A 16,821-nucleotide genomic window follows, 5' to 3' on the forward strand; every position below is an offset into this window, starting at 1 on the left:
ACACGAAGTGCTATTGGACATTACTGTAGAAGGCCAGGCTGAAGTATGTTTAATGTGGAACAGAGAAGACAGTGGGTAATGAAGACTGTAATCCAGTATCTGAGGTGCTCTCATAAAAAAGATGACCACTGCTAATAGACTGTGGCGTATAAGCTCCAAGGAGTGTGATTTTTGGCCTGAATAAGAGACTTCTAAGCCAAGTTTTACTACAGTGGAATTGTTTGCCTACTGAGATAGTGAGCTCTCTTCCCTGGGCTCTACTGAAATGTATGCTGCAAGTCTTTCATGCAGCGTCAGAGACGCTGTACAGTAGATTTTTTTAGGTGAGAGGTTGCACTAGATGACCTCTAAGGATGTCCTACCTTTAACTTCAAGATTCAGACAAAACCAACTTCTAGATTTGCATACCTGCTTTCCCTTCATAATCAAGAAAGTTTCCTTGAAAGATCAATACCACTACCCATGTCCCCTTTAAGAGGAGGACCCTGGAGGAGGAAATTGGTTAAATTTCCAATTCTAAAGCCGCCCTGTGAAGAGTAAAATTTCTCTAGCTTTCCCATATTTTGGTGACAAGCATTTGTTCTGGTCAGCTTTCATTATTAATTCCTTTGGTCTCTGATCTGAAGGAGATCACACAAAATGCAATGTTTCACGGGGTGATGGAATTATAACAGAAGTAGATACTGGGTGGGGAGGAGGAGTCGTCAGATCCTGGTAAGTGTGAAACAGTAGCAGTATTCATTGTCAGTGATTTGCTGAAGAAAGGGTAAGACATTCTAGCTTGCTAGCATCTGCTTTCCTATCAGGGTCCAGCTACCTGCTAGAACAAACTATCTCACTGATGACTCTGCCTCGTTTGAGGTTTTGCCCTCTGGCTAGCTCCTCTCTACCTTTGAACACCCCAACCAATGCCATCCTTCCAGACCTGTTCAGACGCCAGCTCCTTAGAGATGCTCTCACCCACCCATGCCGAGCATTTCTATTTGCACCTTTGACCTTCCCACTTCCTATCTCATACAGAAGCTACTTACTCAGAGGTCCGATCTCCATTAACCTTGGGGCAACTTGAGGGCAGGCAGGGTCCAAGGTAGTTCCAGTTTTGTGCCCCTTGTGCCCCAGGACTTCGCGGGCATCAGTAAGTATTGGCTGGGCAAGCACAATAGTAGGAGGCGGACAATCAATTCTCCCAAGTGCCCAGAGAGCGTCACTCATTGCGTTGGCCTCCGGAGTCCCGAAAAAGGCAGGAGAACGGTGAGGAGCAAGGCGCGTGGCTGGGTTGGACCGAGGTGCGGGCTGGGGCGGAGGGCAGAGGGCTCGGCCCGGCCACCTTCCTCGTGACTCCTCCTCCCCCCTCCACGGCTCCGAGTCAGGTGATTCCGGGCACGTGACGGGCACCACCTACCTTGCTGCTCCCGAGTGGCAGTTCGGGCAACCAATGAGGGGCCGGGCTCGGGCGGGGAGCCTATGAGAGCCGGGCGCCGGGGGGCGGGCCGCACAGCGGCGGCGGCTGCCGGGGGCGGCGGCGGCGGTGGCGGCGGACTAGGGAGGCGGCGGCCTGGCTTGGCCTGGCCTGGCCTGTCAGGGCGCGGGCGGCGGCGGCTCCAGCACCATGTCCCTGCAGTACGGGGCGGAGGAGACGCCCCTCGCCGGTAGTTACGGCGCGGCGGATTCGTTCCCAAAGGATTTCGGCTACGGCGTGGAGGAGGAGGAAGAGGAGGCGGCAGCCGCGGGCGGCGGGGTTGGGGCGGGGGCCGGAGGCGGCTGTGGCCCGGGGGGCGCTGACAGCTCCAAGCCGAGGATTCTGCTCATGGGCCTGCGGCGCAGCGGCAAGTCCTCCATCCAGAAGGTGAGTGGAGCCGTTCGGGCCCTCCGCCCCTCCCCCTCCCTCCCCTCCCTCCCTTCCCCGGGGGCGCCGGGGGCCAGCCGGGAGGGGAGGCCCTGAGGAGGGCGGCGGCTGGGGTGGCCGGCTGGGTTGTCCCAGCGCACTTTCTCTTCTCCTCTGGGAAGCAGAGCCCGGGCGCGATACGCGCCGGGACCCCGATCTCGGAGTCCACGCCCAGGTCAGCCGAGGCCGAGTGGATCCCCGCACTCCCTGAGTGGCCGGAGCGAGGCAGGTGCCCGTGGCCTCACCTCCTGGGCCTTCACTTCCTGGGACCCAGCCCCCGTGCCATTCATGAAACTGAGACTTGCTCCCCGGTTCTAACTCGGAGAACTTTCCCACACTCCCTACCCGACCCCGGTTGTGTGTGCGCCTCTCACTTCAGGTGACCTGAGCTTGCAGGGCTTCCCAGGTGAGCCCCAGGGAGCGGCGTCAGAAAGAGTTGTGACTAACTCCTTGGCGTTGGTAATGCCTGCTCTTGTTACTAGTACGAAGGAGACTTCATTGTGACATTCCTTAGTGGGAATGGGGGCTGTTCTTCCACCTGTTTTAGTACTTTTAGCCCGGTGAGTATAATTAGTAGTAGTATTTCCCCTCTCTGTGTGTGTGGCTACAAAAGTCTTGAGACCTGGAGAATATTTACAGACCTTTGTACATGTGCTTTCACTTGGGAAACGGCAGGAAAGGATGGAGGGTATTCGCTTTTTTAGTAAGGGGGAATAGAGGCAGGGTTGACGACCTCCATCAGCCATTCCTCTTAAACACAAGGTGAGCTGGCGATAAAATGCCCGATCCCTGGCTTTTTGCGCTTTTCATTCTGTGGCAAAGATCTCTCCAAAATAAATCTCTGCGTGATATTCTGTAGACATGATAATTTTAAAAAGTAGCCTTCCAAATTTACGGGATTACTATGTTTTATTATCTTTTCACCGTTACAGCAAAATCTGAGTACATCGATGGCAGGTTTTTAGCAAACTGGTTTTGATTCGTTACAGTGTTACTCACCGTCTAAACCTCAGGAGTAACTATCCATTTTTCTCATCCAGCGAGTAGAGAGAGGGAAATTCGTTTTGTGTTGGAATTGTGTGGATTGTGATAATTGTGATTCTTAACAATTGGCATTTACCTTTTTTTCTCATGGGAGCTGTCTTTTCCTTGTCAAATCCCATTCTTCCCCTCCTCACAAATATTCCTTCTCTACCAATATGCCTTTTCCTATTTGGTATAATTTGCCTTTGTTTTATTTCTTCCACAAGACTGCAAACCCATGAAGGACAGAGTCCAGTCAGTTTATTTTCTAATTGTTCTTTAGAACCTGATGTGGGCGTGCTGATAAATTTTCAATGAGCAAAACTACTTAAACTTTAGCTATAAATTTTCATAATCTTAGAGCAGATTTTGGCAGAATTTATACGAGGAGAAAAAAAAAAAACTGAGGAGAGACATTGCTACTGCTAGTATTGTATACAGATAGAGAAAATAGAAAAGTTTTAGCTTTTCTGGGTGATTTGGTTTTAGTAATTTGGTGTTTTCTGTTCTGTTACAAGTTAGAGGATAGTGAGTACCAATGGATACACCATTCGCTTTTCATCTCTCTTAAAATTTTTGCTGTAGGGTCACATTCTTTATGTTAATTCTGGGTGGAGTTTTGTACTTATTTTAAATAAAAAGTGGAATAGTCATTAAATTGTCTTTTTTTCTTTTAACAGGTGGTGTTTCATAAAATGTCACCCAATGAGACCCTCTTTTTGGAAAGTACCAACAAGATTTACAAAGATGACATTTCTAATAGCTCCTTTGTGAATTTCCAAATATGGGATTTTCCTGGGCAAATGGACTTTTTTGACCCAACTTTTGACTACGAGATGATCTTCAGGGGAACGGGAGCGTTGATATATGTCATTGATGCGCAGGTAGTTGGAAATGATGATGTTTACTTTTCTTCTCTGATGGCGGAAGATGTAGGAACAAAGGAAAGTTGTTTATCTTGTCATGCGCTTGCATCTTGTTTCTTTGCCACTAGATTTCCTAACTCTGAGAGGTGTACCTGCAGAGGTGCTTTAGGAACAGGCATGCCTTTGTGCAAGTACAGAATATGAGATGACTAGGAGATAGGGTTTATATCTCTGAGTTCTAGTTAGTGAGCAGTGTTCCATTTTTGTTAATAGTAGATATTGCTATATTTTTATTAACTGTTGTAATGTTGTCACCCACTGAAAAGGTCTTATCAGTGCCTGTAATGAGGAATGTGAGAACTGAGTCAGTAAATATTAAATGAATAGTTTCTTTAGTTGTCCAAATTCAGTTTAGCTCAGCTAGTACTTATTGAGGGCCTAGCATGTGGCAGACACTCAGATAAATGGGACATGTCTCTATCCTTAAGAATCTTAATTTTTTTCTAAGCTTAAGCATTCATAAAATGCTTAAGCTTTTTATGAGGAATGAGTTCTGAGGTACAGACTCTGTTATGAGTGTGTTCATACGTATGACCTAATTTAATTTCTTCTTCACAGTGCTGTAAGGTAGGTATTGTAATTACAATTCTATGGCTGAGTAAACTGAGATCACAGAATTTAAGCAATCTGCTTAGAGTCACACATCTAATAAATGGCAGAGCTGGGATTACTTAAAAATTTTTTTATTGGGAATAAGTGTCCATTTTCCATTTCCTTTTCTATCAGTATTAAAAATTACAAGCATTAACTTGGTAGTTGAATTCTTAACAAGAGAGATTGAAGATCTATTTAGTGGTATAAGTTAATGTAGTTGTTTGAATACTTATGAATGATTAGGGTAGTATATATTCTGTGGTTGGGGAAAGAGGTGGTTTGAGGCTTTCCTAACGTAAGATTTCTTTTTAAAAAATATTTTGTTCTGACTTACAGGATGACTACATGGAGGCTTTAACAAGACTTCACATTACTGTTTCTAAAGCCTACAAAGTTAACCCAGACATGAATTTTGAGGTTTTTATTCACAAAGTTGATGGTCTGTCTGATGATCACAAAATAGAAACACAGAGGGACATTCATCAAAGGGCCAATGATGACCTTGCAGATGCTGGGCTAGAAAAACTCCACCTTAGGTAACAACCTGTGTGTTTGATATGGGAGCCCTGAAAAGTGTGTAAATGTATTCCCATCTCTGTCATTACAAACACGTAGCTCTCTGTTACTCGTATACCCTTCCCAAATGTGTAATGTTTTTGATCTTTGTTGAATTCAAGCAGTTTGGGGAGCCTGATGTTACTGAGAAGTTACTTCCCTTGCTTCTTTGCATTTTCCCAGAGGTTGAAGTCATGCGAGGTCTGTTTCTGTAGGTGTGTTTACAAATTCATCTCAAGAGACTGGAGTCAGGCTGTTGCCTCATGGCCTCAAATCTGCTTTGGGATTCCCCTCTCTTGGTTACATCCCCCCCCACTCCCCCCTTGCCTCAGTTCAAGGAATCTCACATTTGTTGTAGAACTCTGTAGCTTGATCTTTCACAGTACCTTTCTCAGTAGGAAGAGCCTTTTAAAGAGGGCACGTTTTAAGTTTGGATTCTTATGTTTCTTGTTTATGTTTTTTAAAACACTTTATGCTTTTATAAACCTCTAAAAATTGGGTGAAGTGATTGTATCCATTAAATCTGCTTAGAGTTGCTATCAAGTTAAAGAACTGCTGATTTGTAATTTTCATTGCAAAATTAATATTAAAGAACACCTACTAGATAAACTCAGTGGTTTGTATGCTTGTATTTTAAAAATACGTGAGAATTATTTCCTGCATCTTTTTTTATGGTTTAGGTAGAAATGAGTAATAAAAAGTACCCAAGAAAATGTTCTTTTGATGGTACAAACAACTTAAAGGGGAAGCAGCAGAGAGACAACCGTAGCTATTTCCTTATCCTTGCTTTGTTATAATGACTTCCCTCTAGGCTCAAGCCAACCCCCATCCTTACCCTAATGTTCCTAGGGCCTCCGGCTATAAGATCTTTTTGTTACTCGCCTAAGAAACCGCATAGACAAGTCCCATTGACCTTTAGCCTGGATTAAAGTAAGTACAAGTAATTCATGCTTTTAAAAAAAATTCAGCAGTATTTATAGGAGAAAGTGAAAGTATATTCCAATAAAACTCCTCAGTCTTATTTTTCTACCATGAATGATGGGTTTTAAGCCATGATTGTCCTGTGTTCTCCAGGACCCATAAGAACCCTTCTGATCCTCTTAGCACCATGTCAGTGTCCCTTTCCAGAGCACCCACTTCAGTGGTATACACTATCACTTTTTCCAGTTCTCTGTGGGGCCCTGGGCCTTGTTAACAGCATTAAATTTTTATTAATTACTAGCAGACCTATGGATGAGGTTCTTTTAATTTCCAGTTTCCAGAAACTCAGCTTCCCAGAATGCCCTGTGCTTTTGGAGGTTCTTCCTGTCCCCATCCACCTCCAAATCTCACAGTTCCTGCAGGACCTTCTTACATTGCTAACCTAAAATATACCTTTACCTTAGTGCCTGTGGGGGGATAATCTTGGTCTTAACCTCTTCCATTGTTCTAACATCTAGATTAGAGCCCCATCTAAGTTAGGTTCTTAGGTGCACTCTTTGAAAGTATCTTTGAATTTTGATAAAAAGTGTGATATAAACAGTTCGGTGTCTCTGACTTTGTTATCTGTGTTTATAATTACGTAATGGATACAGCTGTGTAACTAAGAGTATACTTCCTGAGTGAAAAAGCAGGTACAGTTGACCACACTGTTTAAATTGTTAAAAGCCTCTCTCTCTCTCAAGTATGTGTTTTGTTAAATCTACAAATTTACTTCTTTGTGTATCCTTTTAGGTCCCCAGATAGCTGTCCCTTCTCTCTAGAGCTCCTGCTCTCATCTTCCTTAGCATGTTGTTTACATAAATTCTAAGTGCCAGTTTTATTCATTTGTTTACTCAACAAATATTCATGAATACAGGGCAGTGGGCACGTAGCTGTGACCAAGGCTGACGGTCTATATTCTCATGGAGCTTACATTCTGATGAGTGAGACAGCTCAAAAGCACATAAATAAACATATAGTGTAATTTTAAGTACTCATCAGTGCTATGCAGAAAAACAAAGGGAGAAGAGGTTGAAAGCAAAGGGGACAGGAGTACCATTTTAGGTGGGGTCAGGAAGGAACTTCTGAGGAGGTAACACTTTAGCAGAAACCTGTACTGTATTCTTATTTAATAAATGTCACCTGTCTCCTCTGAGCTTTCTCTTATTTTTTTTGTCAGTTGTGGGCTTAAGAAACCAAGCTTTTTGGATCAGATTGCAAGGACTTAGGTGAATGTACAGGTTTCCGCATCTGAAAATGTTTTCCTAGTACTCCCTCAGTTGCCCTCTGTGTAAATGTATTAAAGGGACGGAGAGCTACAAGCCAGGTGGGGAAATTGCATTTGTCATCTTGAGTGAGGGAGATGGTGCACAAAATAGGCTTTATTTGAACTTACTAAAATCAAATGTGAAGAAACTTAAAATTTTATGTATTGTGGTAATTGTTGTTGGACTTTTAAGATATTTTTCAAATTAATCAAACTATGTTGTGTCTTTCAGCTTTTATTTGACTAGTATCTATGACCATTCAATATTTGAAGCCTTTAGTAAGGTGGTGCAGAAACTTATCCCACAGCTACCGACCTTGGAAAACCTATTAAATATCTTTATATCAGTAAGTGTGCTATTTAATTCAGTGTTGTTTCTGGTTTTTGTTGAATATATTTATATTATCAAATTCTCCCAAAAATGCCTTGAATTAATCTGAATCAAGCTTAAAGACAACACAGTTAAATTTAATTAAATAATAAAAACAAAAAAAATGGCTTGAGTTATTTTCTGAAATTTTCCTTAATACTCACCTTTTTTTGTCTTAAAAGGCTCTGATGAAAAATTTTCTCATGCTTTTCTTAAATTAAAAATATCTTTGTGATCTCTTTTCCTGACGGAAGAGTAGAAACTAGGATATACTGGGTGTTGGGAATTAGACTCAGTTTAATCTCTGGTTTATTGGAGGTCACACTGAAAAATTGATCCTTGTTAACTGTAATCTCAGTGTCATATTTCGCATTTCTTATTTTGAGGATTCAGCTTAATTAAAAAGGATATTCTTCCCATCAGTTTAGCATTCAGCGACTGTGTTTTCCAAACACTGCTTTGAAGGACTCAGTGTGTCATGATCCCCAGTTCTTTGGGCTTTTGCACTATGCTAGATGTTGATGTGGAACATTGTTTGCTGAGCGCCACATCAAACCTTTCTGGTAGCAGGATCATTTGAATCAGAGATTGATCATTGTCAAGAAAAGGATTATCAGAAATGTAGTATGGCTTGATTTTTGGAGTATTTTTTTTGTTTGTTTTTTGGTGGTGTCTTAGAAAATAATTCATTTAAGTAAAGAGGATGAAAGAAGAACGAATTTGAGTGTGCTATTATGTCAGTAAATCAGAGCAGAGAAACAATTTGACTTTTCTTCTTTGGATAAGAGAAGTGTCTCCTTAGCAAAGTACTGTTTACTCTTGGTATTGGGTTGTATCATTAAAAATGTTCTTGGATGTTAATGATTCAGGATCTTTGATAAGTTTACAAATTGTGATTCTGTAAAAAATGAACACTTGATTTTGTGTTTTTCAAGAATTCAGGTATTGAAAAAGCTTTTCTCTTCGATGTTGTCAGCAAAATCTACATTGCAACAGACAGTTCTCCTGTGGATATGCAGTCATATGAACTTTGCTGTGACATGATTGATGTTGTAATTGATGTGTCTTGTATATATGGGTAAGTTGTGTTCGTGTATATTTTTGTAAGATCTCAGACAAGTGGAAAACCACCAGTTTGACTTGCTAGGGGAATTACTTTCTGAGGCATCTAGCAAGTACTATATGAAGTAGAACTGACTGTAGTGCTTCAGTTTGGAGCATAATTTCTCTGTGAGTGGACTGCTGGGTCTTACTCTTTCCGAGCGGATGGACAAGAGCAGTTGAAAAGGTGTGACTAGTGCCAGACTTAATAATCAGTGAAAGTTTCACCTGCTTTAATTTTGGGGGTTTGTACTACGTCTTCTCACTACTGCGACTTTTCACTACTGTTAGATCAATAAACTAGACTAATTTATTTAAAACACTGAATAACAGGAGTATGTACTGGTTCCTAATTTGATTTAGGTTCTGTGGAACTGAGGAGTCCTTAATCTTTCAGAGAGCACGGAAACAAGGAATGTTTGACCTATACATCTTAGTTGCTAAGAAGTCTCTAAACTATAAACTCTTCTTTTATTTAAATTCACCACACTTTATACAGAAATTTTGTAAAGAAAGGGTTTTGTAGAATAGTCCAGAAGACAAGTGAAAACGTTGGTGGATTTACTAATAATTATTTCAAAAGCCAGTAACCTCTGCAGCCTCTAATAATAGTGGTTCATCTTGTATGTTAATGTTGGCCTTCCCAAGCGCTGTCCTGATGCTCTGACATTACCTTTGCTTTTTGATACCTCTGTCCTTGATCTGTTGTTCCTCTGTTCCACCTAGTCTGAATTCCTCTTTCATCTCCCTGTCCCTACCTGGCACTTTGGTCTTTCTGCCTCATTGTCAGTGTCTTTCTCTGGCTGCCTTGGGGTGGGAGAATGCGCTGGTCTTAGCTCTTCTTTACCTGTCTGTTCTTGTTTTCCATTCCTGTCAGTTTTGTGATTACACGCTTGCCTTTGTTTTTATTCTTTCCCCAGCGAAAATGTGATTTTGTCTGTACATCATGCAGAAAAGTTGCATGTTCCCATTCCTAATTTTAAAAAGAGATGAATAGAATATATTTTTTATAATAAAAAAATCAAATTTAGTTGTAAATTTTATTTTCAGTATAAGACACATTGTAAACTACATTACACATGATAAAAGTACATTATAAAAAAGAAAAGAAACAGCCATTACTTCATTATTATTAACCTGTGTGTGAATCTTGGTATGCTTTATTGAAGTTCAGTTGGTTGCTTACTTGGCTCTTGATTTGTGTTTTTTGAGGGGCTCCATGTAATTCTGACAATCTAATCTGATAAATGAAATAGCTTTCAGACCCTGTAAGGCTCACTTTGCAGGCATCAGGATTCCACAGTATCTTTGATAGACCATACTTACTTTAGTTTTTGTACTCACTCCTTTTTCACTACTGACAGTTTTCATATTTCAGGTCCTTCTTTATTTGTGGAGGGTGTCAGCATTGATTAGTGTGAAGGAAAATTAGAAGTCTGCTGTTTTCCATGCGTCCTAGGTCAACAAGGTGGTGTGAGCACATGGAATGATTATGCAGCAGGGGCTGGGCACCCACAGCTAAACACAGCTTCTGTTCCACTGGGGTCAAGCCAGCCTGTTTTCTCAAAAGACATTTAGGAAACTGGGTAGAATGCCTTGTTGTGCAAATGTGACAAAATGCGGAGTTGGGAAACCTATAAAGAACGATACTTTGTTTTAAAACAGGTTAAAGGAAGATGGAAGTGGAAGTGCTTATGACAAAGAGTCCATGGCCATCATCAAGCTGAATAACACAACTGTCCTATATTTAAAGGAGGTGACTAAATTTTTGGCACTGGTTTGCATCCTTAGGGAAGAAAGTTTTGAAAGAAAAGGTAAATGACATTTTAAAAACTGTCTTTATATAAAGGTCTTTGTCATAATTTCTTAGGTTCTGGAAAACAAGAGAAAACATTGTTGCAGTGTTAGAGGATTTACCAGTTAGTTTGATCCCCTGGAGAAGGGCATGGCAACCCACTCTAGTATTCTTGCCTGGAGAATTCCATGGACAGAGTTGCCTTGAAGGCTACTGTCGGGTCACAAAGAATTGGACATGACTGAGTGACTAACACTTTGACTTTCATGACGTTTTCAACTACTTTTGTGCCTTTCCCTCCATGAACAGTCCGTGCTTTCTCCTGCCTTCTTTTGGTCTTTGGTTTTTAAATCACATTTTTTATTCCAGCCTCTGATTTCACATCCTTCTGTTACCTGTCTGCCTGCGTTTGGCTTCCACCTGAAACAGTCTGCTGAGGTGGTTTGACAAGTTACCGGGTCACCTTGTTGCCACATTTGGTGGCATTTCCTTTTCAGCCTTCCAAAGCATGTGACCCTGTCATCCAGTCCTCTTTCAAGCTCTCTTCTCTGCTGTCCCAAAGCAGAGCTCTTTGGGTTCTTCTATGTGTCTGTTTCTCTGACCACCTGTTTCTTCTAATTACTTTTCTTTTTCTCAGTTCTGAGTGCCCTTCGGAGCCAGGGCTTCTGGCTCACTTCTTCACTTATTCTCCTGGTGAGCACATCACACCTATGGCTTCAGTTTATCTCCATGTAGTTGACTGAAGAATTCACCTCTCCAGCTGACTTGGGCCTGTTTCCATCCCATGTTTGACGCTGTTAGTAAGGCATCTTTACCTAAATATTTATCTTTCCATGATTTCAAAATTCGGTGAATATTTTCCCCATTGTTTCGTGACTCTTCTGGCTGCTCTACTTCTGTTACTAGTTACGCCATTTTCCTGGTGTGCATGCTTAGCTGTGTGCAGTCTACTAATCGTGTGTTGTAATTGCTTCCAAGGCCCTTGCACAGCATTTCACAGAGGGTGTTCTTTGTTCTCCTTTTTCCATTCTTTTCTGTGGTTTTCATTGAATCTTCCCCAACTCTTAACATCTGTTTCTTGTGGAACTTCCTGTCCATTTCCACTGTTGGTGTCTCCAGTCCAAGTCCTCGCCCATCCAGGCCTAAGGGGCTGCCTTCAGCATATACACTGAGGGCTTAGTCTGTGTCGTCCTTTATTCTCAGGGGAGACTAGTTTCCAGAATGTTCCTTTTATCATGTTATTTAACTACTCAAGGATCTAGAGTAGCTCTGTTCCTCATGCAACAAGTTCCTTTTTTTCTGTCTGGGTTTGTGATATTAATTAATATTGAATAAGTTAATATTATTTCACTGATGCTCATATTAATGAAATATTTTAGATATACAAAGTTTTTTTGATAAAAATGTATATATTCCCCTTTGAGCTTAAGATCTGAAACTTGACTGATACATGTTTGTGTTTTGTGTATTTCTCAGTTGAAACCCTCTCTTTTGCTCTGTTGAATGTAGTGTTTTCTTTTTCCTGTGTCTGAATTAGTCTTTTGCTTCTTATCTATCCTTAAACTATATAGGGTATTATGTATCTTTGTGTAAACCATGTCAAAATGTAAGTCAACTTCTGCAACTTGCTTGTTTCTCTTCATTCAAGATTGGTTTTGAGGTTTATCCATATCAATAGCATGTTGCTTCAGCTCATTCTTTGTCACTGTCTGTGGAGTGTGTATATCACAGTTTATATTCTTCTTACTGTATGTTTAGATGATTTTTAAGATTACAAATAGTTCTACAAGAAATTAATGAACAAGTTTGCCTTTACACATATGGAGAATTTCTCTGGGATAGTGAGTATTCAGGAGTGGAATTTATGGAGGGCGTGTATATTCGGTTTCATTGTTGTTGTTCAGTCAGTTGCCCAGTCCAACTCTTCGTGACCCCGTGGACTGCAGCCCCTCAGGCCCGTGTCTCCCTCACCATCTCCCCAAATTTTCCCGAGTTCATGTCCCCTGCTCAAGTTCATGTCAGTTTTACTAGGCATTGTTGAATTGCTCTCCAAAGTGGCTTTATCGTTTTCACCCCAGACAGAGCTTTGTGGGCGTTTCTGTCACTTCACGTCCTTGCTCATGTTTAATGTTGTCGGCTTGTTTGGTGGTTGTCAGTCTGGCAGGTTCAAAGCGATGTCTCGTTGGGGTCTCATTTTTATTTCTCCAGTTACTGGTTAGAGCCAGCGTCTTTCTCTTTGCAGGCGCTCTGTCATGTCTGTTTAGGCTTCTCTAGTGATTTATTTGTTTCTATGCTTTTATCTTTTTTGTGCCTTTTAGGAGTTTCTTATCTTTTTCCATTCTAATCTTTAAAAATTTTTAAAAACTTTTGGTTCCTGGAAATTTTCAAGTAAACACAGAAGTTGAGCAGCACAGCGATTCCATGTACCTGTCCCTGCATGAACACATGGTCAGTCTTTTGTTTCCTGTGTATCTTCATTTTTTAAAAATCCTTTGCTGTGGAAACTGTCAAACATAAAAGAGTAGAGAAAATAATGTAAGGAAGCCCTTCTTATCTGTCACCCAGATTGAACAACTATCAAAATCATAGCCATTCTTATTTCATCTCTATACCTTTTCTCCTGCTGGGTTATTTTGAAGCAAATCTCTGACATCAAATCATTCTGTCTATAGAGATTTCAGCAGGTATCTCTAAACAGTAGTGCTCTTTTTAAAGCGTAATGGTATCACCATTCATAGATGTTAAAAGAAAACCTAACAGTGATTTCATATCATCACATATCCACACATTGTTCAGGTTTCCTTGGTTGTCAGTTTAATTTCACCATTTGCAGAGAACTCAATTTTATTGTAGTTGAACTTATCAAAACCTTTATTTTTTTCTGAATCTGAAGGAACTCCTTAATTTGACTCTAACCTGCTTCTTCAGACTCCATTCCCAGTACTGCTCCCAAGAATTGTCTGCTTCCGTCTCGAGTCAGACCAGCTTCTTTCCTGTCTTGCACCTGTGTGCTGTGTTCGCAGTGCAAACTCCCTGCTGTTTTCTTGTGATTTTGCTCCTCTTTCCTGCCTATTTAAATCTTGCCCATATCCTCAGAGTCTTGTCTGCACCCTGAAGTTTCCTTGGCTGCTTTTGCCTTGCACTTGACCCTCCCACCTTTGGCTGCTTCCCCATCTGTAGGCACTTTGGCATCAGATGCTTGTGGTTTGTTTCCTGTGTGTTGTCTTTCTGTCACGGTATCCTCGAGGACCTAGGTGCTTCTCTTTCAGCTCTGCTGTTCTCAGTACTGGCTGCTAGTTTCAAGTTCTTCTCATGATGCGGAAGGACTTCTGGATCTCCAGCAATCTCCTCCAAATTCTGGGCACTAAGGAGGATTGAGGGAGGAATAGGGAGGTCTTCCTTTTAAGGAGACTCCATGGAAGTCTTACACACTTGCACTTTTCTTGGTGGCTGGAATTGGTCATATGTCCATATGTACCTGCAAGGAACCCTTTGACTAAAATTTGATTTGGAAGCCAGTTCATAAGCAGAAAAGGACAGAGTTGCCCTCCCTCCCCTCTGAGGTTGGGGAGCTGGCTTTCTGAGGCTCTGCCCTATGGGCCTTCTTGATAACCTCCCATCCCCGTGGCTCTACTGAGCAGTTTGTGTAACCTATTGTTCCAACTGTTCCCTTCAGCTTTTCTTTGCCTGCCCCAGAGACTTGTAAAAGGAAAAACTTGATGTATCAAAAGTATTTTACTTTCACTTTAGAGTTCATTGTAAATTTCCTTAGCAAATTTGTTTTCCTAATTGCTTTTTTATTTACCCTCTTCATTCCCAGGCCCAGAGGTAATCAGTGTTAACAACTAGGGCATATGCTTTATCATGCTTCCATTGTAGAGAATTTCTCAATTGGATATATGCTTTAAAATACATACCAATTATTTCTTTCCGTCACCAAATGTTTCCTAGCAGATAGTTGACATTCAGGGCGCCTGATCTTCCTTTTTCTCTCCTGCAGGTTTAATAGACTATAACTTCCATTGTTTCCGAAAAGCTATTCATGAGGTTTTTGAGGTGGGTGTGACTTCTCACAGGAGCTGTAGTCACCAGACCAGTGCCCCCAGCCTGAAAGCGTTGACACACAACGGCACGCCACGAAACGCCATCTAGCCTGGACACCAGCGATCGGGGCTCTGTGCCAGCTTATTCTTCACTCCAGGGTCAGATGCCATGTACTGCAGGACATGGGAGTTGCCGCTTGTGAGAACCTGGTGCCTGTCCCACTAGAGACAAGGGGTAGAGTTTCTCATTTGGATGCAAACACCTTCAGCCAGTGGTGGGCAACTGAAGCTACTATTTCTTTAAAAAAAAAAAAAAAGGCAAAAAAGAATTCCAGACACCACAGAAGCGTGTGTCTTTTTCCTCTTGGGGGCCCTACTTTAAGAAGTTGGGACATCTTGGACCTGGAGATAACAGCCGTTAACCCGTCCTTACCAGGGGATGTCGCCATCAAATACCAGTTGAAAATAATAGAACTGAATTTTTATATGCTTCACTTAGATTTTCATTTGAGTAGTCTCTAAAAATCCTGCCTCGCTTAAGTTCTAACACTGCCTCTCAGATTTCAATTTTGGACCTTGCACACCTCAGACCTTCTAAACGCATTTGCTTGCTAACTCAGAAGACATATGGTCTGACTGCAGCAAAAAAGGACATTCCTGTATTTGTTTCTGAAGAAATGAGAAAATTTTATGCTGCATCAAGTCGAGAGCAAGTCTCCAACAGTGGCTGCTGCGTTCGTTCCTTCAGAAGTGTTGAGGAACAGACTTTGAGACAAGAAGATCTTTGCACCTGTGTTTTGGATACCAGATACCTGGGTTCCTTCTCTCACATTTGATAAATGATTCTGATCACTGTTTTAAAAAAAAAAAGGGAATTAAAAAAGTTGTTTTCCCCATAATCTCTTCCTCCTCTTAGGAGAAAAACTCATCATGTCATTGAAATATTTAGCTCATTTTTCTTTAAACTTGATACCAGTCTCCACGTACCTTTTATTCTAAGCTGTTGAGATTCTTTTAAGAATTGCTGTTTTGTTGCCCCTGAATGACCCAAAGGCACTGGTGGACTGTCCACTGGGGATTGAGAGCGTACGGCACCACGACATGTGTCATTAAACATACTTCGTCTCCAGTGTTCCGACACCAAGTGTCAACTGTGGTACTTTGTTCACCTAGGATATTGATTTATAATTGGTGGTGGTTTTGTTGAAAGTTGATACCCTTTTCCATTGACTTAAACTTACACATTACTTTTACTCCACATGCCCAGTTGTCATATATCCCAAAGCCACTGGACCACTTGAGTACATAAGTACCACTGTTACATGAAACATGTCTTCAGGTCTGTAAACCCAACTGTGTGACTGGGAGGGCTTCCTGCAGATGATTCCGACTGATGAGTATTTACATGGACCATAGTGATATCCAAAAGAAAAGTGCTTTTATATTTATAGGTTATTTCATTGAACTATATAAAATGGGTATCAATAAATGTATTTACTCCAGAATCAGTTTTTTATTTGCATAAGATATGGAGGGTTGGGGCAATGAAACATTGGCTCGTCCCACTGTGATTTTATAATCCATTTCTTCTTTTGCTGCCTTGTATGGTTAAGATGCTGGTTATGTTTCAGGATTTAAAGTTCTGTCCTGGTGCAGGAATTTCATGCCTTGTGTCCAGGCATCTCTCTCTTGCCCGTTTCTGTTTAAGAGATCTAAACTGAGGTAAAGATGGGTCTTTTGGTTGTGGTGGTTCATGGTGGCGACTATCCAGGGCCTCGCATACTTGATGTATCATGTCTAAGCCAGGAAGCATAGAACACATTTTACAAAATATGTACTGATTTCAGTTTAGTTTTCATTTTTTCCAGTTTCTGGGATACTCATTGCTGCTAAGTCGCTTCAGTTGTGTCCGACTCTGTGCGACCCCATAGATGGCAGCCCATCAGGCTCCCCATCCCTGGGATTCTCTAGGCAAGAATACTGGAGTGGGTTGCCATTTCCTTCTCCAGAGATACTCATTATTAACCCTTAAATGTCTGTTTCGCTCATATAGTTAGGTTGGATCTCGGTTGGTTGGGGAAAATATGTATATTAGGAGGGAGGTAGGTAGAGGTTTAATTAAAGATCTTTAATTTTGTGATTGGGCTATTTAAAAAAATGGAAATCACAAAAACAGGTTAAAACAAAAAAGCCCTTAAAGTACTATCCTATATCCTATATCCATTTTTAAATTATGGAGACTGAAATCCAGAGGAATAAAGAGCCCTGTCTAGGGTAATAGATGGGATGACCATTGTAACTT

At 41.3% G+C, this 16,821-nt stretch overlaps 1 protein-coding gene across 1 annotated transcript; it reads left to right on the forward strand.

The window, feature by feature from the left end:
* The first annotated feature begins 1,525 nt into the window (after positions 1 to 1,525).
* On the forward strand, positions 1,526 to 16,024 carry RRAGC (Ras related GTP binding C). The gene is made up of 7 exons (XM_040231664.1): positions 1,526 to 1,846; positions 3,589 to 3,792; positions 4,765 to 4,964; positions 7,443 to 7,557; positions 8,516 to 8,658; positions 10,347 to 10,495; positions 14,477 to 16,024. Exons 1-7 carry the CDS (start codon positions 1,610 to 1,612, stop codon positions 14,626 to 14,628), a joined length of 1,200 nt encoding a protein of 399 aa, XP_040087598.1. The 5' UTR covers positions 1,526 to 1,609; the 3' UTR covers positions 14,629 to 16,024.
* The last annotated feature ends 797 nt before the right edge of the window (positions 16,025 to 16,821 follow it).

Source organism: Oryx dammah, unplaced genomic scaffold, assembly GCF_014754425.2.
Source record: "Oryx dammah isolate SB20612 unplaced genomic scaffold, SCBI_Odam_1.1 HiC_scaffold_28, whole genome shotgun sequence".
Lineage (NCBI taxonomy): Eukaryota > Metazoa > Chordata > Mammalia > Artiodactyla > Bovidae > Oryx > Oryx dammah.